Consider the following 26,049-nt stretch of genomic DNA (forward strand, 5'->3'; position numbering starts at 1 on the left):
TCCTTGCTCTGAGCCAACCTGCAGCAGCAGCTCCCTCAGCCTGTGCAGCTGTGACTCCAGCTGCTTGTTGTGGTCCTCCAGGATCTGCATCCGTGTCTCCAGGCGGCTCTTGTGCTGCCGGAGGATTCGTGCTTCTGCCAGGAGCTCGTCGTTCCGCGGGTCTTGCACTGATTCAGGAGAGCCTGCAGCCAAGGTTGGAGACTCCACTGCCTCATCATGCTGCCATTTCAAACGTCTCAGCTCTCCCTGGAGGATCCTGCAGGACAGCCCAAGTCAGCATCCCCTCAATCCCTCCTAGAGACTGCCCCGGGAGCTGCACACTGGGGCTGGCCCACGACTCAGACAAAGCTTTGCTGTTTGTGAAGCTCAGGGGCCAGGATGCTGCACTGCAGAGGGGCCTGGATGTGGTTCTACCCCACACAGGGGGTGCACAGGTATGCAACCGCTTCCCAAGAGGCTGAAAACCAGGGCAGGGAAAGCATCACCTCCTCCTGAGCTGGTGTGCCCTGCCTAGAGCCTCACCCTGTGTTGTCCAGAGCAGCAATACCACTGTGCATGAGGGGCTCAGGGACAAGAAAGACAGAGTGCCCTGGGCTCACCTCAACCTGTTTGGGGTTCAGGGGGGAACACGTTCTGTGGATGTACGAAGGAATATTTTGAGGAACAGAGTCACCTCCTTTCCTTGGAGAGCCCACCCTCACTGAGTTTTAGTGCTCAGCTTGTTTAGACACCCTCCAAAACTGCCTTCTCAGCATCTGCAACCCCCACCTCCAGACGCAGCAGCATCCCCTGGCACTGAGCTCTACAAGGCTTCTCCAGTCCCTTCCCCCCCTCTCAGGTATAACCCCCAGTTTCAGAATTGTCCATGTTTCTACCTGTTTTCATCCTCTAAGTGGGCCAGGACTCTTTCCAGCTCTCCCTTGTCATCCATGTTGAGGCTTCCTGGAACCTGCTGGCTGCCCCCAGGCTCTCTGTCAGTGATGGGGCTGGAATGGCGCAGCAGGTACTGGTCCTCGTCCCTGTTCCAGCAGGTGGAGAAACACCTTAATTAGGAAAATCATGGGATTTGTGTGCCCTTGGGGAAGGACAGCATGGAGGGAGGCAGTTTCATAGCAGAGCTCCTGGCAGCTCCAGGTCTAGAGCTCAGAAGGGGCTCAGCATCCCTGGTAGCTGGGGGTGCCCAAGAGCCTCTCACTCAATGGGAAGGAAAGCATTTCTGTACCCTGGCTAGGCATGGATAGAGCCCCAGGAGCCCTGACTCATCAGGAGGTGAGGAGAAGGGAAAGGAGAACTCACAGGCTGTCATCAGGGGACAGGCTATCACTGAAGAAGGAACAATTCTGGCTTTCCATCTCTGCAAGCCTGGGGGAAAGAGATAAAGGTTGAGATATGGTCAGAGACACCCTAAATGTCTGCTCAGTGCATCCTACTTGCAGCAGCCCCTGCAAGAGTCCTCTCTGGCAGGGTCTCCCACCTGGCCTGCACCAGTCTGTCCCTCTGTACAAGCTCTAGAGAGTTTTGCCTTTTTAAAAACCAAAATACACTGCTGCTCTGGAGGCAAGTCTCTAGAATAAAGAGCTGCTGCTGTGCAATCAGCTCATCCTCCTCTCTCACAAGCAAAGGAAAGCAGTCTAAGAATTCTAGCTCCTGCCTAGGACCTGAGCTACAAGTACAGGCTCCCTGTACCCCTTGGGTCCCCACAGCAAGGACAGAGGCACCACAAACCACAAGACAGCAGCAGTGGGAAGCTGGCAAACAGCTCTGGTGAGGACACAGGGCAGAACAAGACACAGAGGGATGTGCCTGCTGAGGATCCATCCAGCAGCTCACACTGGGAAGAGCAGGACAGCACATGGAGGCTGCTGCACCACCGAGACATCTGCTGTCAAATGCATGGTCCTTGCTGCCAATTGACACAGCATCAGCCATATGCCAGGCAGGTTTGCTTGCCTCTGCAGCATGCTGGGGCAGGTGGGGAGGTCTGTGACCCTATATCTGCCCCAAAGCCCACCCCACACCCAGGCAGGGCAGCAGAGCCCAGTGGTGGTACCTGCTGGCAAAGTGCTCGATCCGGGAGTGTGTGTCGGCGTGTGGTAACATCGGGGAGGAGGCTGGGCTGCAAGAGATGCACACTGGTCAGCAGGGCTTGGGAGAGGCTGATCTCACCTGGCTGAGAAGAGCCAGGGATGGGTTGGACAGAGACTGAAATCTCCATTCCTTCAAGAACAAGGTGCCATATCACCCCCAGAGCCCTCCCCCAGGAGCCCTGTACAAGCTGAGATGCTCTTTCCATCCACAGAACCCACGTCTCATTCTGGGCCAAAAGACAGCCCAGGGCACAGCCAACTCACGTCTCAGAGAAGTCAGCCTCGAGCACAGACTGGACGGGCAGGTAACCCCTCTGTGGGTGCTTGCTGAAGTATTGCTTGGAGCGAAACTTGTTCTTCAGTGTCGTGGCAAAGTCCCTCATGTTCTCACTGGATGTGGTCTGCAGAGACACAAATATGACAAAGGTGCCTGTTTAATGAAAAGTGAGGGACCACATCTCAGCACCCACAATAAGATATCCCCTCAGGCTGGGCATGAGCTCCACGGGGAAGAGGCAGATAAAACTGAGGAAGCAAGGAGGGCACACAGCAGCTCTGTAAGCTTGTCATGGAGCCAAGCTGGGCACTGAGCACCCATCTCACCACGAGAGCCCCAGAATAGCAGGGACACAGGCAGCCTCCAGCATGCAGAGGGTACAAAACTACACACACTTGTGGGGCTGCACCTGCCTAAGCATCACAAGGCTGCTGCCATCAGTGGGCTCTGCTCTGAGCCAGGGCCCTCCCAGCCCAGCCCAGCCCAGCCCAGCCCAGCCCAGCCCAGCCCAGCCCAGCCCCATACCGGGGTGTAGTACTCCATGATGGGATAGTGCAGCTTGTTGCCCTTGCTGGCTCGCCCGGTGAGGAAGCAGGTCTGGCAGATATCCACATTGAACTGCTTCAGGCTCCGATACCTGGAGAGGTCAAGAGGCCATAGGGAAGCACTGAAAGTCAGCAAAACATGTTTAAAGCCCAAGAAGAGGTCAGTAGGAAGGGACAGAGGTGGTCTGTGTTGCTCTAACACCCCAGTGAACCCACAGTGCTGGTGGCTGAAGTCCCCAGAAGAGCACTCTGCTCCTTCCCCTTAGCTGTCACCTGCCCTGCCCAGCCTGAAACACTGCTGGCTGCAGAGCTCCAGGCTCCCCCAAGAGCACAGAGCAAACTGGGCTCTCTCCTGCAGGACACACTTCCCTTGGGGCCAGGGTCCCGTACCACAACCCTTACCTGAATCCCTTGATGGGGCACTGCCGGCACACGGAGCACTTGGTCTGGTGCTTCACCTGCTCGGCCATGGTCACCCGGTGCAGCACCGCCAGCCACACCATGGACTGTGGCTCCAGGTTGGCCCACTCCAGGAACTGGGATGCCTCAATGGCAGACTTGCCATTACTCTGGAGAGGGGAGAGGAAGGGGTTGCTCAGAGCTGGCTCCCAGCCGTGGCAGGGTGCAGGTCCCTGCCACCTCGGGAGCCTGTCCCCAGCACAGCTGCTGCAGACCGTGGCCCCGCACTCACGAAGCGGAAGCAGCTGCGGATGCTGGGCTCCACGTTGCTGCCCCCGAACGCTGCCACCTCCCCCAGCTGTCGTGGGACCTGGATGGCCTCGTGGAGCAGGACGCCGAGGTGCCGCTGGTCACACAGTCCCCCGGCGTTCGCCACTTGGCTGAAGAGATCTGCGGGCACGGCAGACACAGCTGACACCCAGCGCCAGGCAGGCACCGGGAGCAGAGCGTGAGCCACACCAGGGACCCACTGGCCACCTCTGGCAGAGAGCTCCAGTAAGAGGAAAAACCTGAGCTATGCTTAAATAACTTTCACCAATATCCTTTCAGCTCCTAATTCAGTTTAGCCTCTTCTTCGGACAGGGATTACATTCAGCATTTATTAAACAGCCCCAGCTAGCTTGTCCTCTGTGAATCAGCCCAATCCCTTTATTTAACCCCTTGGTACTCTCTATGCTACACAACGTTCCATGGTTAAAATGCAGTGAGGAAAACAACTTGCCTGAAACCTGCTTCCCCCCCAGCCATGCACCCCTTGGTATGTTCCTTCTGGAAAGCATTGGATAACTTTCCTGCGTGCCTTCTCTGCACTGTTCCTTACAGTGCCATGCAAGCAAGATCACTGCAGCACCTGTCAGTCTACAAAAACGCCTCCTAATCTCAGTGGCGTAGGCCTAGGGAGGGAGGGAGAGGTGATGATGCAAGCAGCTTAGTCACTGCAGGAAAGTGACTTTTCTTTGTCTTTTTCTTTGCTCTCCCTGGGCAAAGATGGTCTAAGCCAGGAAACAAAACCACTCTTGTTTTCCCAAGGTGAATTCCCACCAGGTTCTAGGTTCAAGGGACTCACACTGGAACTTCTCCTTGACCTCTGTCCCGCACAGACACGCGATGCCCGTCTTGAAGGAGAGAGCTCTCATCTTCCCGCTGCGGCCACTGCAGGACAAGACATTGCACAGGTTGGCAAATGTTCCAGAGTGGGTTTTCTTGGCAGGGGGGTCATCAAGGCAAGCACACGCCAGGCAGCCTCCCCTCAGCTGGAAGAGCAGCAGGGAGGTTTCCTCCCAAGCACGGCAGCCCCAGGGCTCAGGGGACACTGAGGGACAGGCACCTGTCAAAGACATTCAGCAGCCAGTTGAGGCTCATGTCCACGCAGAGGGGCACGTTCACCAGGATGCCCCGCTCCTCCTCCAGCCGCTCGTAGAGGGCGGTCAGGCAGTGGATGACCTCCACCACGTCCATCGCCCGGTCACCGGGCTGCAGGTCGTGCTCGTTAAAGATTTCCAAAGCCGTGGCCAGGGTGACCATGTCCACTGCACAGAAAGCACAGGCAGAGGGATCAGAGGGAAAGAGGAGAGATGAGAGAGGTGAGAACCAAGAGGAGAGAGATGCAGTCCTGCCCTAATCTGGGGTAATGTTAGTCCCACCATGCTGGGAACGATGTTGGTAGGATGGGTATAGCTCCTAGAATTTCTCTCCTGCCTGTAAACCTCTCCCAAAATACCACATCTCCACCTTGAGCCACCATTTTCCATGACCTTCCTTCCTCATTGCTGTGTCCAGCCACGGCCATGAAAATGCTAGCCATGGGAGGCTCTGTGCAGAGCCCAGTGCTGGCCTCCTTGCACGTGCCAGGCCCCTGTGGGGCTGGTGAGGGGGCACAGACCCACACAGGCTCTACAAGCAACTGCCCAGAGATGGATAAGTCCTGTCTCCAGCTCTGCCAGGGTGAGAGAGTTAAGACACAAACCCAAAACAGGGCTAGGACAGCATGAGCTGCCCTGGCTGCTCTGCTTTCAGATTTCTACAGCTGCAGGTTGTACGTGCTATTGTGTCAGCAACCAGCAATATTTCTTTCCTGAAAGTTTTTCCATCTTTGAGACCATTTAAATTCACTGTACCTAGAGGATTGTGTGCCTTTTCTGCACTGTAACTTCACTCTGAAAAAATCCTCCCTTCTCCTGTCAAAGCTGCTACACTTGTACTGGGAAGCCCCAGTTCCTGTGCCAGGGAGTATCGCTCCTGCCCACCCTCTGTCCACACTGCCCACGACTGCATATGGCTCTGATCTATCCCTCACTGCCTCTTTCCTACACAGCCACTCCACCAAACTTCTCATTATGGGAAAGCTGCCTTGGCAACCTCCTTGCCCTTTCCTCAAGTATATCTTGAGTAAAGAGCACTTATTCAAGTCATTTCTGGGGTGGAGAGAAAGCGACAGTGCAGCATGTGAGATGCTAGAGATGCACAACCAAAGATGCAAAAGCAGAACACATGAGGGCTCTCCTCTTTGTCCTTGTTTCCTCTCCACACCTTGTCTGCTGCTGCATGGGCACCTTAACAGGGTGGCAAAAGCCACCTACTGCTTTCTTCCATTTGCATTACATCACCCCTGAATGTGCCTGGGTACTGGACAGCCTGATCACCAGTGTTATGGAAATGCTCCACAGCCAGGGTTTGACTTCCTTGAGAACCCAACCTCCTCTTGCCCTGACTCATTGCCTTCTTCCAGCCCTTTCACAGGATGTCAAGGAGCACAGGTCTGCCTGGGCCCCCACTGCTGCCTGGCTGTACCTCCTCCCCTCCATGAACAATTACTTCAGGAGGAGGATTTCCCTCAGCCTGCTGCTGCTTAATTTTGACAGAGCCTTAGGTGAGAGGCTTTGTCTAAAGCTCTGAGCAGCCAAGGATGCCCCATCTATCAGATTCCCATCTGCCTGCTTGCCAGTTCCACCAGAAACTCCTCAGCAGTTTCCAGGAAGCAGCTACCTCTTTCAGAGATGCTTGAACTCCTGTTGTATCAAATTCACCCAGTTATTAATCCTCCAGTTTTCACCAAGAGTGCAGAAGTCAGGTTTATTGGCTCCCTCCCTCCCCTTTAAGTGGTGAATCCCTCTCTGTCCCTGCCAGTGAGGCTGGTTTCATCTCTCAGTTACATCCACACCTTCTGCGTGTTCCTTTGGAGCTGCTTCGTGACCCCCTGCCTGATCCCACAGCTTTGTAACCCCGAGCTGGACCACTTTGTTCTCATATCCCTTTGGCCAACACCTGCCCCTGAGTCATTTCCACCCCAAACCTGTAAAGAAAGGCACTGACACAGACTGAGATTTGCTCAGCTTCCCAGGCTCATCTTCCTGGTTTCTCACCTCAGCTACCTGTCCCCTGGTGCCTCCTGCCTTTGATGTGCTGATAAAAGCTTGTGTTAGTTTAATGCCCTCACTGAGGGAGGCCCAGCAGGAGGGAAACCCTTCCCACACTCACATCGAAGGGCTTTTTGCACCCGCCGGAGTTTCATGGCCGTCCGATATGCCGAGAACTTGATATTGTTCAAATCCGCTGCAGAGACACAGGAAAACAAGAATAAAACCACAACATCTCTATCTCCAGGGCAGGAAGCAGCAGTCGCAGTTCTCAGACCCCAGCCTCACCAGCAGAAGCTGAGCACATGCAGGAGAGCGTGGAGCAGAGCCTGGCAGGGGTCACACCCCACTGCTTTGGGGGACCCTGGGGCACAGAAGGGAGCAGGTGGCCTGGGGGAATCTCACATGCACCCCATGCTGCAAAAAAGGCAAGGACTACTCGAATGGTTCTGTGACAGCCTCCTTACCCAGCGTCTGGTACAACTCTGTCATCTTTGGGTGGTCCCAGCACGTCGTCTGGGCCTGGTGGCTGGAAGCAAAATAGATGGAGACCAAGAGTCAATCTGGTAACCAAAAGCTGCCACGAGAGATTAAAAAGAAGGACCTGGCCAGAGCTGGGAGCAAGTGTTTCAGTGTCTGCAGGCACTGCTGCATCCCACTGAGCATAGTCCCCAGCCACAGCAGCATGAAGGATGCCCACAGCAGGATATCCCCACTTGCTGCCAGCCCCCTCTCCTTCCAACTGGGGTTTCCCCTCATCTTGGGCATCCCAGCAGGGAAATCCTGGATCTGCCAGGATGAGGAAGACCTGCTTCACTGGAGGTGAGTTCTCACTCCAGTCCGTTCACTGCCCCACTCCCCTAATTGGTGCCCAATTCCTGATCCTGCCAGGCCAGGGAAGACCTCGGGCAGTGTTTGGGAACACACTCACTTGATGTAGTATGGCACTTTGTTGGGGGAAATGGCTCGCTCCCAGGGGACCTGGACAGAGGCTGCAAGGAGAGAAGCACGTGTCAGATCAACACCAAATGCTCCTCTAAGCCGATGCTGTTTCTGACACCAGCCCTGCAGGACTGTGCCAACAGGTGGGAGCTTCTGAAAAGACTTCCCAAATCACCAGCTGGAGGTGTTGGTGCAGGCAAGGGATGCTGCCTATAAGAAAGTCTCAAGACTGCTGGTCTTGTTAGAGACATCCTGCCTCTCGAGCCAGGGGCTTTGTATCTGGCTGAGCTCAGAACTCAGGAAGAGACATTTCCTGATGCTTTAGATGATGCCCAAGGCAACCTTGTGGTCATCAGTGGGCAGGGCTCATAGCAGGGCACATAGACACAGCACTGCCTGTTATGACCAGGCTCAGACACCCAAACATCTGTTGTTCCTGTTATTCCTGCTCTGTGTGCCAGCTGCAGTATCTTGGGAAGATGAGGATTCATCCCATACCAGCTGCCTGCCACCCTGTTTTATAGAGGATGGAAGCCATGGCATGACCCTCAGTTATTTTCCTTTTTCACAGGTAGAGTATCAATTCCAGCAAATGGAAAAGTCATTCTTCCTTTCAGATAGGAGAACACAGTCTGCAGAGAAGCACAGGCCAGCAAACCCCACTGACATCCAGAGACTCTGCAGGGCTCAGCATCCCAAGGACAGACCCCAGGCTCCAGAGCACAACTTGCTGCTCACCCTTTGCAGTCTGAGAGCTGTCAGCCAACAGCTCTGGTCTGTAAAAACAGCATCCCTCTGCCTCACCCCATGAATGAAAACCTCCTGAAAAGGCACATTTTTAGCCTCCAAATAACTAACACGGGATACGAGGGACTGCCTCTTCCTGCCATCTGTTGTCTTGCTCTGAGGCTGACACAGTCCCAGTGTCCCGTGGGAGCTGCTGCTGCTGCGAGTGTCACAGCTCTGTGCTCTGAAGGGAAACCACATTCCCGTCCCACCCTTGGTCCCACAAGGTGAGCAGCACAATGCCAACTTTTGGAGCCTCCTGATTCGGCTCCTGTGCACCAGCCTGGGCTCTTTTCCAGCTTTCTGCATGGCTCTGGGCTCAGCAAAAGGACTTTCCACCCTGTTTTCCTGTACCACAACCCAGGCTGCTCTGCTGAGGCAACCTGGTGGCAGAAGCCAGGGGGATCCACTCACGTACAGGAGAGGAAGTGCTGGGAGCCTGGTCCAAAGTCACGGTGGGCATCTTGGAGCTGCTTCAGGCGTTCATTTATGGAGGCCTGGACAATTGAAAAACAATTCACTGGCAGTCCAACAGGTATTTTGGATTGATGACCCATTCAGGAAGGCTTGTGGGTGGCCTCAGACATGCCCCAGCACACAGATGCTTCTTCTTTCCTCTCCTGTCTTGGTGTTTGTGTCTTCCTCCAGCCTGCTAAACCCTCTACACCTCCTCCCCCAGGCTGAGGCGGCACAGCCACATCTCCAGCTCACCTGTATCTGTACTCTCACAGACATCAAAGCTCACAGCTGGTACTGACCCCCTCCACCAACACATCCTGATTCTCCCTTAACTCCTCCCACTGCCTTTTCCTGACCAAGATCTCTGCAGATTTACCAGACTCTTTCCTCACGCTGAACTGGCGCTCGTCTCTCCCAGGAACACCAGCTATAACATCCTGCTGTGCCAACCTTACTTTATCATCCTTGAAGCTCAGCAGTAACAGCCCTTCCCAGCCTTCTGCCCATGGTTTATTTGTATTGCTCGCTCCTGACCCCTTCCCACCTGCAGCTGTTTCCAGCGGGTGTTGATCTGCTCCAGGGTGCGGGAATTCTCCATGCACAGGTGGACATCTGAGATGGCAAGCTGGTGTGCAAGATCATTGACCACTTTTACCCCATCCTTCATGGGGGAGAGCTCCTCCTTGAACAGCTGGAGTCCAGTGCCCAGGCACAGAGCAGGGGAAGGAGGAGAAGAAGCAGGTGAGTAGCTGGGACTTGCATTTTTTCCTTTGCTACAAGCTAGGGTGGGCTAGTGGCTGCTGACTAACCCTCCCACAGGGGGTCTTGGCAGGGGGAAAAACACCCAACCAAACTAACCAGGCTGCAGATTACTCCTGCTAAATGAAAAGGGGACAGTGACTCAGCTGTGCTGAACCATTGTACTTATGTGAGGTCTGTGCCATGATGAGGCGCTCAGCATGGCCAGTTGCTCAGGACACTGCTGGCCAACACTCCCGTCACAAAGCACAGGGGCTGTAGGAAGGAGGCCTTGGCCCTGAGATCCCAGGTAATGAGGCTGCCTTGCACTGAGCAGCCCATGGGAGCAGCTCTGTCCTCCTGAGAAGCAGCTTGTCATCACCTCCACGGCCAAGGCTGGCGCCTTCTCAGAGCCAGAAGTACCTTGGTTGACTGGATGTGCTCTGGCAAGGAGTCAATGAAGAGGTCCCCGATGGGTTCCCAGGTCTCCCGCACACTTTCAGCCTGGTCCAGGGTCGTGCTGAGCTCTTCCATTGCCCCTTTAATCTCCAGCAGCTGCTCCAGGGTCCGTTCAATGTGGCGGTGCTGGTCCACACACCGGGCCGTGAGCTTCTCCCACAGCTCACTGGCCACGTTGGCCTGCTTCCAGACAAAGCGGCTGATGTTCTGGATCCGGTGCCGGGGAGACACATCTGTGAAGGCAAAGCAGGATGGGAACAGGGAGCAAAGCTGAGAGCCCAACCCACAGGAGAGTGGGGCAAGGGGTGGAGGGAGGACTGGGAAATGAGAAATAAAAAAATCTGAGGAAAAACTGGAAAAAGGGAAGGAAAACAGGTAATAATAGTATCCATCTCTGCACCAGCTCCTCTAGGTATCCAGCCTCTCTATCCTCAGAGGCAGAAGCTGTGCTGCCTTTTAAAAACCTACCCTGGAGCACATCTGGTGCTGCCCCATGAGGTGCCCTCATCATGGACTGCACCAGGAGCCTCTGTCTTTTCCAGGGACAGTGACACTGCTCTGTGCCAGCCTGACCTTTGGCCAAAGGACTGGGCACAGCCTGGGCTCGGTGGTGTGAGGCAGAGCACTGATATGCTGCTTTGTGCCACAGCAGCCACCTCCACTCCACCCTCTCCAGGCCAGCCCAGGAGGAGCTGAGAAACCAGAGAACAAAAAAAAGGAGGAGCTCCACAGACCTTTGCTTTCCAAAGTTGGTTCTTCTAATTCCTCAAATGGGTGCTGGGAAAGGAAAGCCTGTGCTGACTCCAGGACAGAGTAAATGTATGGTCCCCGAGACTTCACTTCTTCCATGAAAGCCTGGAGAGTAGAGCACAGAGATGAGACAGCAGGCTGAGCCAAAAAGCTGTGCCCTGGCTGTCCCCTTGCCAAATGCTGCAGTGATTTATTCACCCCAAGGCCCAAACCTCACTGGAGGCACAGAGAGAAGTCAGTGTTAAGAGAAATATTTTTGCAGTTCAGGGAAGGAATGACCACCTGCCAGAAGGTGGCTCCTGCAGAGGTTTGTCCTGCAGCTTTGCTGGAGTGGGGACACAGAACTGCAAGCCCAGAGTGGCGTGTTGAGCCAGGACTGCACAAGAGAAGCTGTTTCATTTATGGTGCTTTCAGATGCACTGCTTGGAGATGCTCTTCACTCGTCCAGTGAAAGCATGGCCACGCTAACAACCCTTCCAGCAGCTGCTCAGTAACAGGTCCAGCTGCTGCAGGAGCAAGGAGAGGAACAGCAGGATGCCTCAAAGCAGCACATCTGCCAGGGAAGACTTCAGAGGCATGCTAGTCTTGTATGTCCTCTCCTCCCCTTCAACCACAGCTCCCACACCAGTGCTGTCTGCTGGATGGGCTGTGTGTGCACCTGGGAAGCCCCAGCAAGGATGAGGGACAGCAGCAGTAAACATCTTAATTTTGTTTCCAAGGTAAAAACAACTAAAGCCCAACAGCCACTGGCAGTGAGAAGAAAATGCTGTGAACATGGGAGCAGGAAACTCTGATCTGCCCGGGTGTACCCCAGGTTCAGATAGGATGATAACGTGTTCCTGCAGGCATCACTCATGTCCCAGCCACAGGATTGCCCCGAGACCAACCAGCCTTCTCAGGCTGCAGGATCCCAAAAGCAGAGGCCAGTGAGAGGTAGGGCACAGGGAAGCCACTACAAATGACAGGGTTCACTACCAGCTGCAGATGACTGGAGGCTGCAACCTGAGTTTATTTTCTAAAACCAGATGGGCTCTGCCTTTTCTCAGGAAGCAGAGATGGAGACACTCAAGGAGTGGTGCACCCACAGGCTGTGGCATGGCAGTGACACGAGGCAGGGGTCCCAGGCAGGGCTGCCCAGCACAGCCCATCACAATAGAACAGGGGAGGCACGAGGAACGCACCGCGTGTGTCTCCTTCTCCTGCTGCACCAGGAGAACATCACCCCGCAGGGGCAGCTGTGCCGACAGCTCCTCATCCTTCTGCCCCAGCCAGTCGATGATCTCCTGGAGAGGCACCTGCAGCTTCCCACTGTGGTCAGAGAAGGCCTCCAGCCGAGCCCTGGCAGGACAGCAAGGACAGTGAGATGACAGACGGACAAAGAGGAGAGGAACAGGTTCCCTGAGGAGGGGAAGCACAGCACCGTGGCTGGGTGCTGACCCCCAGGACCTCCTCAGGGACTGGTAGCACAGCTTAGCACGGGCTGTGCATGACCCCCAGCCAGCAGAGAGGCTGCACTGCCAGGTGGGGTGAGGCATGGAGACACCAGGGACAAGAAACTGAAGCTATTCCTCACCCTGGAGCCCAGAGTAGAGGACACTCATTCTGTGTTTGCCTGTGGGTCAGAACTGCTCTGGCTAGCAAGGGGGGCTTGGAATGGCATTTACATGTCTGGGCAGCTTCCAGGAGCCTTGGATTAAGGCAGGAGACAATTAACACGCCCCAGTTAAGCTCTCTGTCATGCTGGCTGTGGAGCTGCAAACTCTGACAGTCTGGAAGGCATGTTCCCCTCACGCAGTGGAGAGGGCTCCCAGTGAAGGGAAAGGCACAGGGGAGGTGGAGGCAAAGCCTTGGGGCAAAAAGAGACAACTGCAGAGGTGGCAGAGGATAGAGAGAGCAGCAGAAAGCAAGCAGGAGGGAGGAGAGGATGGGATGGGTAGAAATAGAGGAGATGCTTTTCCAGAAAAAGGAGATTTAAAAGTCTGTGGACCAGAGGGGGAGCTGAGCCAAGGTCACTGTGAATTCATGTGGTTCATCAAGCAAAAAAGTTCAAAAACCTCCTGACAATCACAAGCAGCAGGCAGGGCTGGAAGGCCAGGCTAGCCTGGAGCTTGCCCCAGGCAGGACTCTTACCGAAGGCTGTGGGATTTTTTTTTTATCTCGTTCCAGCAAAGATTCATCTCCAGAGGGGCCTGGGGCCCGGCAGCACTGCTTGGAGCCCGGGGGGTTACACACGAAGGTCCTGCACCATCCTGCGAGGCTTCAACCTGGGCAGAAACAGAACCACGCTGCATCCAGAGATTGCTGCCTGGTGCTATGGGAACTCACCTGGGGACACCCACCCCACTCTGCCCTAACCCTGACTGGCTTTTCAGCTCTCAAGGGAGCTGTCTTCTCCTTAAGTGGTCTGCTAGCAGCTCCCAGGAAACTCCTGGCTGTCTCTGGAAGAAGGATGCAGTGCCAGCTCCAGGAGCACTAAGGGCAAAGGTTGAAGGGAGGGCTTGCTGCACATCTCCTGTTCTCCTCAGTTATCCAGCAATGAGCTTATCTCACTGAGAGCTGCTAAGCCAGAGCTGGTCCTTATGTGTCACAGTGCCTGCAGGGCTAATGATGATTTTTCCCATGTTATACAGAGCTGCTGTGCTTCGAGAGGAGGCTGATCCTGCTGTTCCTAGGGACCAAGGGGATCTGCCAACATCCTTTTTGCCATCCCCAATACTGGGACTTGCCACCTGCTCCTCTACAAAGGCTCCAGGATATTCCCTGCCTGCGTGGCAAATCTGAGAAGCCACTTCTCCTCCACAGATGCTGCTTCTCCTCCGCAGCTCTCCAGAATGAGCAGCCGTGGGAAGGGTGCTGCAAAAGGCCATGGAGAGAAGACAGCAAATCCTAAGCCAGCCACACAAGGGGAGCATGTCCAGCTGGAAAAACTGGGTTCTGATCCCTGGACAACAAATCCTTGCTGGAATCCTCTCCTGAGCCTTTAGCACTGTATCATGCCCCTGCTCACAAAGCACTCTGCTTCACGTCCTGGTGACAGCAACACGCAGGATCAGAAGCCCCTCACACAGGACTCAGTGAGTGAGAGGGGATTTTCTCTCCAAAAAACACAGTTTGTTGAGCAAAACACGTGGGCACTTTCCCATAAGTGAGACATCAATGAGCTGTGTTGGAGAAACGGCAACATTTCGATCGAATGCTGCTTTGATATTAGAGCTCGCTTGAGGTAATTATCCCCAGGTGCTTAATCAACCATAATTAAATGTGTTAGTACTTTCTAAACAGCACACAACAGGCCAGATAAGGGCAGCTGCCTTGGGGGAAAAGCAGCAGCTCTTCCAAGGGGAATGAGTAGATTCTTGTCACTTGTGCTGTCCAAGGGCTCATGGAGATGTCTGGAGAAGCGATTCAGCCAAGCCAAGGAAAACAACAGGCAGGAGAAAACAACCAGACAAGGAATTTGGCTGCACAGCTAAAAATACCCCCTCCACACCAGTTCTCAGAGAAAAATCAAATGATCGCCAAGACTGGTGCTAAGTTTGATTCATCTAAAAACATCTAACAGGCTGTTCTCTCTGCCTTCCCATCCTGCCACTCCAGAAACACGAAGAAAACAGAGAAAACCATCACCCACAGAGTTCACAGGCTTCTTGGGGGCACGAATAATGATCCACTCAAGCTAAAGCTGCTGCTTGCACATAGGAAAATCAATAGTCTGCATGTGCAGGTGCTCCTGGCACTGAAGTAGGTCAGTCCCACGGCACTGCCAGGGAATGCTCCAGCCCTCCCCTCAACCCAGGGGATACCAAAGGAAGGGATCAGCTCTACCTGGGTGCAACTGCAGCACAGCTCTGCAGACAGCACAGTCCTCCCAGCCTTATTAAATAAGTTAAAAGCCCACCACGCCTGTAATTCCCAAGCCCCGTAGATAATCATGTAGCAGTGACCAAGCAGAGAGCAGGTGCTGAACATCTGCGTCCCTAGGACAAAACCCCTGCGAGCGAGCAGAGGGAGAAATAAGTGCTTTCCCTCTGAGCATCCCTTCCCCAGAGCCCCAGCAGCAGCAGCCTGGACCCCCACTCCCCCTCCAGCCTGGAACAGGTTTATTTTCGGGCACGGAACACTCACGCCTGCTGTGGCCAGTGCATCTCTCTGCGCTCAGCCCCGGAGCTCGGCCGGAGGAGCAGCATCGCTCCTGCCCCGCCGGCTGCCAGCGGCAGCAGCCAGCAGGGCAATGGGCAGGCAGCGGGTGCCCGGCAGAGCTGGCCACTGACCCCCCAGGAATGTGGAGGGGGGCGGCAGTGCCTCACAGGCAGCCTCAATCCCAGCTTTGTCCAGCGGCATTCCAGCGGCCTCCAACCTGCCTTAACCCCGTGGCTGCCCTCGAAGCACACGGCGGGCAGGGATGTGCCCGCTGCAGGGCAACCCCAGGTGGGACACCAGGTGTGTGCAGGGTCATGGCCCTGGGCACTGGGGAAGATCCATCCCTGCAAGGGCAGGGCAAGAGGGATGCACTGGGATGAGCAGCAGAGAGCTTGGCTCAGATGCTGGAGCACATCCAGAGCAGACAGGAGTGTTTGCCAGGGAAGGGATTTATCCAGGAAATCATCCCATCAAGCCTCAGTGACCCAGAAGGTAAATAGGTTCTTGAGATCTAATCCCAAAAAAGTCAAAGGTGCCCTTGTTGTCCCCCACGTGCCCCAGCACAGTGTCGGGTACCAGCAGATGTTCATGCCAGCCTGGACCAAGTGCAAATAGTTGCTTTTTGCCAAAAAGCTCTGGGCTGGCTTCTTGTGTCCCCCACAGTCCTGACGCCCAGAATTTTTATCATGCTCTCTTCCACCTACAGGGAGGGAAAGAAAAGCTCCCAGTATCTGTCCCTCTCTTCCCCTCCTTCCCTGCCTGCACATCTGACGGGTGCTGTCCCTCCCTGTGGGACCAGCACAGCCAGCTCCTGTCCTCAGGAGAGAGATGGGAGAGCAGCTCCCACACTGGAGGAGGGGGCTTCAGTGAGGCCAGGACACGGCTAAGGTTGTCTGCAGCCTGCCAGGAGCTTTCAGGACTAGCAAGGACAAGAGAGGGAGGCTGCTTCCTAGATGGCAACAGCAGCCCCTTCAAACAAGGGGAGCTGCCATTAACACTGCTCCTGCTCCCACTCCCCTCCTCTCTCCCAGCAAATCCCACAGGGCTCTGATCCCCTCACAGAGGCTTGGACTGCTCAGGCAGGTCAGGAAGGCTTTTCCCTGCTCATCTTGTTCTTTCCCTCTCCCTCCTCACTTCATTTGCCAGGCTGTTTATCAACCACCCGTGCACTGGCCCGGCAGCAGCATTGTAACAGCCACCCTGGGGCCAAGAAACCCTGACTCAGCCACCAAGAGCCAAACCAACCTGCCTCAGCCTTGCATGCTGGAGCCTCTCCAGAGACAGCTCTGCCTTCCTGCTGCAGATCCCAGCTCCCTGAGGCAGAATGGGTCCAGGCTGATGGTCAGCTCAGCCCTTGCTATTCATTCTTGAAGCACGACAAAAAAGCAAAAGGCAGAGCTGGGACCTCACTGCCAGTGCCCAGGGGAACCTTTGGCACTGTCCATCAGTGTCCAGTCAGGTGAGAGGTAGCCTGGGACCAGAACTGGCAAAGAGGGATCCATGGCCTGGCAGAGCATTTCCCCACACCAGAGGTGCCAAACCACCTCAAGGCAGCTCCATGCAGAGCGCAGACAGCTTTGCAGACAGTTGCCAGCACACCTTTCTGCTCTTCACTCTGCTCTGCCATTTACCCAGGGGTCCCCAGAGACCTTCCCTCCCCCTCTGGTGAGGAGCCTGGCCGGAGGCTCAGAGACCCTGGGGGAAGGAGGAGGGAGACCAAGGTCTGTCTCTCAATATAACTAGATTAGCAAGAGGTCAGATTCCTCCTCTCCTTTCAGCATCCACCAGGAGCTTATTTCCAAGCTCTTCTCTGCAGCCAGGAAGAGTAGAAAACCTACATTTTCACCAAAAGCTGACATTCTTCCAAGTTTCCAGGAAAAAAAAATAGCCCAACCAAATACATAAGAGCTGTTAACAGTAGCCTCTCCTTCCTCATAATGAAAGAGCCTTGAAATCCAGCTCTGCAGGTTGTCTCTCTTCCCCTACTTTGGGAAACACTTTGCAGTCAGAGAGCTGGAGGAGAGCACACGCTCTCCTGAAGTGCAGCCAACGGAGGGCTGGAGCTGACAGCCTTCCCTGCCACCAGGAACAGAGGGCCTGCTTTGCCCCACAGGAATCTGCAACCTCTGCAAAAAGCTGCCAGAGAAAGACTCCCAGAGCCAGCTCTTACCTGAGACAGTGGGCGGGCAGTGCTGCTGTGCTGCGCCTGGTCCGGGATGTGCCACTCAGGACATCGCGGGAGGACATAGAGCCATTCCTGCATCACCAGGGGCTGCATCAGAACTGATGGTCATGGGGATGGAGCACCTGAAAAGCAGCGTTAGAGTCCCTGGGTCAGCTTGCACCTCCCCATAGAGCTGACACAGCCACCTGGAGCGCTGCCTCCACGGCAGCTGGAGACTAAAAGGAAGCATTCTTTAATTTAATATACTTCTCCTAGTGTTGCAGTCTTGTTTCATCTAAACATCCAACTCTTTTTTTCCACCTGGCTAGGCAATTTGCTGTATTGATACACTGCTAGTAAGTCCCATAGTTTATATTGCACTTTTAGAAAGGGTTGGGTTTCTTGAACTGTACAAGATGCCCATGGGTTTAAAGGAAGGGAGAGAGAATCTCACTGTCATGACCACTGTTGTATCTGTGAGATAACATTCATTTTCTTCCTAGCAGGCGGTACAGTATGGTTTTTAATCCAGAACAACTTATGTTTAGACAGAACAGACATATCTCCATAAGAGACAACATCTTCAAGCATATTTTTTCCTTTTATATTCAGAAGGCGAATTGCCTAGAGCCCCAGCTTCATGTCTCTCATACTGTGAGCTAGCTTTTTATGAGTTTTTGCTCATTTTGAGCTATAAAATCCCCTTCATTATCCCCATTTTTGAGCTACATGACCTGTAAAAACCAGTTAGCAGTGGCCCCTTGACTATTCTATCAGACTGTTCTGTTCAGATCAGAAATGCAACCTCTGGTCACAATGCTGCTGGGTTTTGTTGTTTGGACTCTAAATTAGCTAAAATAGGGATTTATTTCATTGCCAGCACCATCTCAGCTTTATGGAAAGCCATGAGAAATAAAGCTCAGAGAAAAGCTGGTGAGTGCTTTCCTGCTTTTAGAAGGTAAAAATCACCTGCTCCAGCAGACAGAGCTGGCGTCTGTGTGGAGATGAGGCTGCTTTCAGGGGAATGAGTGATGCTGATGGAAGAAGGTTGTTGGTTCCTTCACACCCAGCTCAGCTGGACAGCTGGGAATGTTCCTGCTTGGCCCTGGCAGGGCAGGAGCAGGCAGCACATCCTGCACTGACAGCAGCCACGCTGGACAGAGGGGTGGGGAGAAATCCCCCCGGCCCTGTGTGCACTGCCCATCTCTGACACTCTCATCCCTCATGCCCCTGCCTGAGCTTTCACTGCCTCTCTCCCTTCAGTTACACACATTAAGAGATTATTCTGTTATGACTTTTTTTTTAATCTCTTAGTGATTTTTACAGCCATAATTCTCTCCTTTTCCAGCAGAACAGCCTGTGCTGAGCTCTCCAGCAGGCTGACAATCCAAGGTCTCGTCCTCTCCCTCTCCTGCCCATTAGCACCAATGAACACTGCAGCAGGCTCTGTATCCCTGCTCCTCTCCCCATGCAGGCAGGGGATTATGAGGGGATTATGAGACCCACATTAATAATTATGAATTCCAGGGTCTTCAAAGCTCCCTAGCCTCTTGGGGCGAATTCACCACACCCAACTCCTAGGGTAGAGAGGATTTCTGACAGAAAGTAACACCACCTCCTTTTCCCTCCAGTGTTTGTGCAATTTGGACTCTGTTCCTCTAAATGACCTCTGAATCTCAGTCTAGCTGGGATATAATTCTCAGGGTGTGGAAAGTTATTTTTCCTCAAAGCCTCTATCAGAGGGATGCCACTGAGCTCTTCCCCAGGACTGGGAAATCAATGGCTTTTGCCGGTGAGGCTCTGTGATGTCTCACTGTAGCCGCCGTCCTGAGGCCTGGGTTTTTCTGTGTCACAGTGCAGTGAAACTGCAGTGATGTGAGCTGGCCAGATGAGTTCAGCCAGCCCTCCACCACCACACACACAGGGGCTCTCTGCTCTTAGTCCTCCCAGCACAGCCTGGCCCCTCCTTCCTGCCACCAGCACCGCAGGACAGGAGCAGCACTGGGACGGTCACAAGCTCTGCTCTGACTGCATTTTGCTGAGTGACAGATCTGCATGCACAGGGCAGGTGCAGTTCTGAGACAGGGCTGGGGAACTCTTGTCCTGCAGGTATCCATGCGTTGGACGTGGAGGGTTTCCCTGCCAGCATCATGGAAATAAGGACAGCCATTGCAGCCAGAATAGATACCCAAACACCTCCTGAGTGCTGGGCTCCTTGAACTCCTCCAGGGATGACAAAGCCCATCAGGACACAGATGGCACGGGGAACTAAAGCCTGTCCAAGGCAGCAGTCACAGAACGAGCTGAGTGCCAAGCAAAGGGTACCACCCAGCCACATCCTCTGCAATACCTTGCTGCCACAAACACTAGAGCAGGTTGGAGGGCAGTGGCTCAGCTGCCCTTTGACACTCTGCAACAGCAAAGACAAAGCCCAGAGGTAGGCAAGCCAGATAATGTGGAACTGGCTGAGCTGCACAGCAGCCAGCACAAAGGAGGACATTCAGGGGGAGAGAGAGACAACCAGACGGAGAGGCACGTCTGCAGGCAAGCCAACAGCTCCCTATAACCCCTTGCCAAATTCCCTGCTATTACTGGAACCAGGCAAGGAGAAATGCTCTTGATCTGCTCTGCTTCTCTGCCGAGGCACACAAAACAGCTCCAGTTCTGGCACTCCTACTTTAGTGCTTCTGTACAGCTCTGTGTCTGGGCACTGCAGCATGTGGAGTAGAGATTTTGTGGATGATTCCTGGCTAAATTCCTATTGCCTGATTTCTGTGACTGTCGAGAGCCAAACCTGTGATCCACTTTGCCTCTCCCACACCACCATTCACTTTCTGCACCCTGCTTTAGGTTGGTGCTGGAGACCCAGCACACAACAGCCAAGGCTTAGCATCATACAAGCCAGATTTGGTCCTCTGGGCACACTTCTGTGCAAGCAGAACAAAAATTGAGGCTCAGGTGAGCAGAAGCAGCAGAGAATTCCCACAGGTGGACACTGCAAGAAGCAGCTGTAGAGTCACCATGGACTGGGGCACTGCACTCACAGTGGAGACAGCAAGAAGGGAAATCTCTGATTGAGACTGGTGCCTCTCACCTGATCTTTGCTGGAGGTCCCACTCCAGGCACAAAGGTGGTCAGATCAGTCCTCAGAAGGAGCAGGTCCAGCCTTGTTACCTGGTGCTGCTTTGCATCCTCCCACATGAACAACACCCAACACCTGCCTCTGCTCTCAGTACACATTAAGAAAGGAAGCAGTACACATTCCACAGTGCTGTGTTACAGCCTCCAAACACTTCAGTACCCAAACCACTACCACAGTTGAGACCTTGATGATCCTCTAGTTGAAAAATGAGAATGCCAAAAATCTTGATGTTACATTTCAACAGCTGAATGCTTGGGCATTAAAGTGTATTAAAACAAAAATATTTGCCTTTTGCCTCTTCCTACATGAGCTGTAGCTGTTACAAATTCAGTGCTGGAGAGCCTGTCCCACTCACTGCTTCCCAGGCAGTCTGACAAAGGCAGCTGGAATAGCCTTTGCTCAACCAGCTCAGCTTCAGCTCTGTCACAGAGCTCACTGCTCCACTCAGGGATCTCTGTGCTCTCTCTGCTTTACAGACCTGCTGCAGCAGCATCCCTGGCTGGCTGGAGCCTGTGTCCCAGCTCCTGCAACACCTCTTCTCCATCCCAGCCAAAGGCAAGGTGACAGCTTACCACCAGTGCACATGGTGCTCAGTGTTCTCCAATTTTGCTGCATTTGTTTGAAATCCTCCTGATACGAACCCATATCCAAACTCTCCCAAATGTCAAGGGAATTCACACTGCAGCTGACCCTCCACAGCTAAGGCAACCCCCAGGATTAGAAACCTGTCACAGGAAGTAGAATGTAGCATCAGATGTTGAATTTCCAGCTCTCTACCACACATAACAGCAGCAAGCACAGCATATAGATCAAGAGGTCTCTCAGTCACATGGTTTATGCTTTGAATTGCTAATTTCCTCCTAAACATACTTTTCTGAAACTTTCCACTTCAGATCTTGGCCTATAAGGAAAAAAATATGGGAACATCTTGAAGCAAGGCAGCTCAGCTCAGTCTTCATCCCATGAGGAGAGTGGAAATACAAACATGTTCCCTGCTGCTGGAAATGTTAATGACTTTGTTGTTGTTTAACTTACTGTACAGAGAAGTAATAACATTTTAGCTCAGCATGTTCAGTGTCCTTTAAGGGGAAAGGTGGGAGGCTTGTGGATATTTTGGAGTTCAGCTCCCATGTAGATGTTAACAAAGGCAGCATTCCCAGGCTGACAGACAGCAGGACGCCCTCGACAGCTTAAAAACACATCCTGTTTCAGCAAAAATTGTTTTCTGCACTTGTAAGTAAATAATTTAAGCCTGAGATCATGGGCCAGATGACCTACTTCCCAAGACCCCACTGGTCAAGGTTTGGTGAGAGAGAAGCAACCTTTGTCCCACTGGGATCAACACAAAAACAACACAGTTCCCTCTCAGAGCACAGGCCCTGAATCTCCATCCTTTTACAAAGCCAGAATAGATACCCAAACACACTCCCACAAAAAATCATCCCAACATTCTCCTGGTTGTTATGTGCTCCTGAGTACACTGAAAGGGGACTATCAGCAATCTTCCACATGTGGGAGCATTTCCAACCCCATCATCTGAGGGCTAGAAATCCCAGAAACCAAAGCTGCCACTGGGCTTCACACTGCACTTCCACCAAAGAACCAGGTTCCCTTTATTAATTAAAATGAAGAGTGCTTCAATTAAGCACCTGTCCATAAGAATTACCATAAAACCTTTGCTGTATCTGGTAGTGAGCAAGCAGCACAGAAGATGTGTTATTCACTGAGGTTGAGTGAAATGGGGACTCTCACATCTGATGAGCTCCTTTCTTAAATGGCCACTTGGACTTTGAGCTCATAACCAAAATGTCATTTTAATTCAATGGATAAACAGGTGCCACACGTCTTAATAAGGAAGCAGCATCCTTTGCCCTGGCTCACTCACTCCCCATTTTCCCAACAGAATACACACATTCACAAAATCTCAAACTGAAAAATTTCACCAGTTGGCTTTGCACTAGGAAACTGTGATGATGATGTCCCCACCTCACCAGGTGAATGTGGGTGTATGCCCACAACATGGTCATGCAGAACTGACTAGCCCTCTCTCTGCTCAAAAATAACTTACAGGATTTTTTTAAGGAAGATTGAAAAACCTAAGTTTCTTGTGCATGTCGTTTCAGACTCCCAGCTGGGTTCTAAGTTGTTCTCTCTGAAGCTCACTTTTCCTAGGAACTCTCTCCCATCTCTTAGCAGATTAAAGTACTGAAATAATGACTCAAGCAGGCAGAGGAGCCAGCTGTGAGCCCACAGCCCTGCAGTGCTGGACACAGAGAGGCTGCTGCCTGATAGACCTGGCACACAGAAGGAGCAGGAGAAGGGCAAGCAGCAGCCTCCCAGAAGGAACAGCAGAACGGGGTGAAATCTCTTGCTTAATGACTGAAACAAGGTTGCACCAAGCATAAAAATTGAATGCATTCCTTCAGAAACATGGCACCTGAAACCTGCCAATTTAAACCAGTAAAAACCTCAAGCCTTGCCTTTGCCTTCCTCCTCTAAGCACCTGAACTTTCCCTTCCCTGCTGCTGGAAGCAGCAAACAAGTTTTGCTGCATTGTGAAAAGCACATCACCCATTTGCCACGCTGTGTAAATGATCAGCAACAGTGGGAAGAGCACACCCACACTCAGTTATGATGGCCAAGGTAATGCTGCTGACTCCTGGCTTCCTTGGCACTTTGCGTCTCATTCTCACTGTAAAGCTGGCACCAAACTCAACACTCTGCCTTGCCCCCAAGGTCATCTTTGTTATAAACTCCCTGCCAAAGCACAAGGCTCTCTGGCCTTCTGAGGCCATGAATTAAATGACCAGGCTGTGTGCCCCATGGAGTCACATTTCCTTTCCCTACTTGAGATGTATCAGAGTGACCTTATTCCTATGCAAAGGGAAACAGCAAAGGAAAATGGGAGCTATTTTGGCTCAATTCTGAAAAGATCAATTTCATCTTTATACACCTATGAAAATGAGACTTCTTTGAGGACTGAATTCTTTCTGGTCAGCATGTCTTATTTCATGAGACTCATAATTCCCCTTTTATGCTTTTATCATAGACATCCAGACTTAAGTGAAAGCCTTGAATATATTTCTCAAAACATGATTATATTCAGAAATTCACCATGTCTCCAGAACTCAGGACTTTTGTTTGAGCCCATTCATTTAATCCTTTTCCTGTCTCACTTTGTTTAGTTTTGCCAACAGCCACTCCAACCTGAGCAGCCCCATTCACAGTTACAGTGCTGGCCAGTTTTAGAGAGCAGCATTGATCTGTCTCGGGTATTAATCCAGAAACATGGTCTTCATCTCATCTCAGCTCCTTCAGCTGCCAGAGAGGACCTGAACACAGCATCCCATCACAGCGCCCACTCCAACACTTCCCCTCCCAGCTCTCCAGGCACCCACGTTCCTGGACACTGCTGCAAAATGAGACTGCTCCAGTTCCTTTCCAGAGTGCCACCACATCCTTGCTGTCTCCAGAACGCTGCCTGGACAACTCCCCCAGCAGCAGAGAAAGCAGCTTTCAGCACGGGGAGCTGTCAGGGGAGGGTGTGAGATGGCACCAGAGCCATGGCAGGCACACGAGCCACACACGGGTGCCAGGAGAATGGAAACCCTCCCAGCACAGCTGAACCTTGTGGCTGGGACCTCACACAGCTTCCTCAACAAGGGCACTGTGGTCAGGCAGGAAAGGCCATTAATGAGAACAATCAAGTGAGAGCTCTCACAGGTCCAAGACAGAGGTGAGCAGCAGCAGGAGAGGTTTGAGGGGACCTTGGATTAGGGAACAACAAGGAAAACAAACTGACAAAAATATTAGTGGACTTTTTTTTTTTTCCAGCACTAAAACCCAAAATACAAACAAACATTGGTTTCTCACAGAGAAACCATGGCATTCAAGGGTGTGAGAGTAATTGCTCCGCACCCCTGTCACTGCACATGGGCAATCTCAGCATCAAAAGCCCATAAATACAACGCTGGCACTTCCACCAATGGACCTCCACAGCTGTGATGCTGTGCTGGAGGGAAGGCTGAAGGATACAGGCTGGACTGGGGACCTGTAATAATCTGTGACACTTAATCTTGAGAAACCACAGCCCAGGCTGTCCTGTCTGGCAGGGAGAGGGAGGCAGAGTGCTGAGCCCTGGGGAGCAGGAAAGGTCCTGTGCTTCCTGCAGGCAATCCTGCAGTCGGTCAGGGCTGCCTGCATCCAAGGGAAGGTCAGTGGTGGCAATAGAAGCCCTTGAGAGGGGAGGAGGAGGAGGAAAGATGAGTGAAAGGAGCTGGGGAGCAGCTGGGGGAGGGGAGAGCGGACACATAAAGGAGCAAGGCTGGACCGTGTAAGGTAGTGAATGGAAAGGGCAGACCTAGGACTGTGGGCTGATCCTTGCTTACTACGTGAGGAATCTTTGGGTCCCTGCCTTGCCCTGCTGCCTGATCCTCCCAGGAAGATGCTAGAAGGCCACCATGCACCCTGCCCGGAGCAGCCCTTCAGCCCAGGCAGAAACACTGCCAGGGTAAATAAGCCTTCAGTGTGAAACCGGGATGCTGGAGACTGCTGTTTGCCTCGGGAATCCGCATCCCTAGCCGGTGCCTAGCCTCTCCCTGGTGGAAATGGTTTTGGCCACCTCTCTTGCTCTCACCCTGACACCCTTTCTTTTCTTCTCTCAAGTTTCCTCACCCGCACATGCATGGGCAGCGCTGCTGCCAAGGGACACCCCCAAAGAGCGCATTTCCGAGCTTAAACCATCTACCCAAATTCTCCCCTTTTCCAGCCCAGCCAGGATCTGAGTGGGAAACAAATTTTGTCATGGCCTACCTTCCGAGTCCGCCAGGTGTGAGGCGCGGGGGCAGCGGGCAGCGGGGAGAGGGGCTGTGCGTGTGAATCAGCAGAGGAGTCCCTGTGCCAGGGATGCATGCTGAGCCTCAGCACCGCTGCCTCTCCTCCTCCACCGCCCCGGCTGCTGTGTTGCTATGCGATCACATCACCACGAGCAGCATCTCGCCGAGCCTCCAAAGAGATCCCCTTGACTCGGCAAAACACAGCGGGGAACAAGGACGAGCCCACCAAGTGCCCGGCCCTTGGGAGAGCTCGGCCGGCGATGGATCCGGAGGAGGGAGGGAGGGAGAAGAGTGGAGATGCAAAGACAGGCACGCACGGGAGGAGGAGACAAAATACACATGGAGAGGGGGAAAGGGAGGAGGGGAGATGTACAAACACACAGAAAGCGCCGTGGTCTGACCTCTGGAGACCTGCCACGGGCTGCCGGGCTCAGCCACGCTTCCCTCTGCTCGCCGACATCTCCCACCGCCTCTCGGGGCTGGCGTCTCTCATTTTAGGTTGGATATGGCCACGCGTGTGCTGGAAAATGCCAGACACGTTCGCCTCCTTCCTTAACCACAATTTGGGTATCTGACACAAGACTTTATAATTTAAGAATAGCCCGTTTCAAAATTAAAGGAGCAAAAATAGGATTATCACTTCATTTCGGATGTGCTTCCCAATTTTTCTTAGAAAAGAAAAATAAGTAAAAGAAGGAGGCAATTCTCCAGGCTGGGGAGATCTTTTAAATGTCAGGGTATCTTGCCTCAGCTCACACGAAACAGGAGGATTTGAGCTGCTAGCTTGGATGAGGACATAGACACAGAGTTGGGATTTTGGTCCACAGATAACAGTTTACGGTTCTTCAGATCATTCCATCTAAGGATTTCAAACTGCTCAAGTCACCGAGTGATGTTATTTTCATATAAC

The 26,049-nt window shown here is 53.1% G+C and overlaps 1 protein-coding gene across 4 annotated transcripts in view; it reads right to left on the reverse strand.

Annotated features, from left to right (window-relative positions):
- Positions 1 to 25,604, reverse strand: part of DRP2 (dystrophin related protein 2) — a 28,955-nt gene extending 3,351 nt beyond the window's left edge. For 2 of the 4 annotated variants that reach the window (XM_023926979.2, XM_086851083.1), the window contains exons 1-21: positions 25,117 to 25,604; positions 17,169 to 17,305; positions 12,989 to 13,122; positions 12,040 to 12,196; positions 10,843 to 10,963; positions 10,073 to 10,341; positions 9,456 to 9,602; positions 8,871 to 8,949; positions 7,656 to 7,716; positions 7,192 to 7,253; positions 6,846 to 6,920; positions 4,696 to 4,897; positions 4,435 to 4,520; positions 3,601 to 3,758; positions 3,312 to 3,478; positions 2,890 to 3,001; positions 2,352 to 2,488; positions 2,051 to 2,116; positions 1,297 to 1,362; positions 876 to 1,019; positions 19 to 256 (exon numbers count right to left, since the gene is read on the reverse strand). In XM_023926979.2, the coding sequence (XP_023782747.2) occupies positions 19 to 256; positions 876 to 1,019; positions 1,297 to 1,362; positions 2,051 to 2,116; positions 2,352 to 2,488; positions 2,890 to 3,001; positions 3,312 to 3,478; positions 3,601 to 3,758; positions 4,435 to 4,520; positions 4,696 to 4,897; positions 6,846 to 6,920; positions 7,192 to 7,253; positions 7,656 to 7,716; positions 8,871 to 8,949; positions 9,456 to 9,602; positions 10,073 to 10,341; positions 10,843 to 10,963; positions 12,040 to 12,196; positions 12,989 to 13,122; positions 17,169 to 17,276 (2,589 nt within the window). In that variant the 5' untranslated portion in view covers positions 17,277 to 17,305; positions 25,117 to 25,604. The remainder of the gene's footprint in view (positions 1 to 18; positions 257 to 875; positions 1,020 to 1,296; positions 1,363 to 2,050; positions 2,117 to 2,351; positions 2,489 to 2,889; positions 3,002 to 3,311; positions 3,479 to 3,600; positions 3,759 to 4,434; positions 4,521 to 4,695; positions 4,898 to 6,845; positions 6,921 to 7,191; positions 7,254 to 7,655; positions 7,717 to 8,870; positions 8,950 to 9,455; positions 9,603 to 10,072; positions 10,342 to 10,842; positions 10,964 to 12,039; positions 12,197 to 12,988; positions 13,123 to 17,168; positions 17,306 to 25,116) is intronic. The other 2 variants (XM_086851084.1, XM_086851085.1) reach the window with 2 other exon arrangements.
- Between the last annotated feature and the right edge of the window lie 445 nt (positions 25,605 to 26,049).

Source organism: Cyanistes caeruleus, chromosome 14 (genome assembly GCF_971803275.1).
Source record: "Cyanistes caeruleus chromosome 14, bCyaCae1.hap1.1, whole genome shotgun sequence".
Classification (NCBI taxonomy): Eukaryota; Metazoa; Chordata; class Aves; order Passeriformes; family Paridae; genus Cyanistes; species Cyanistes caeruleus.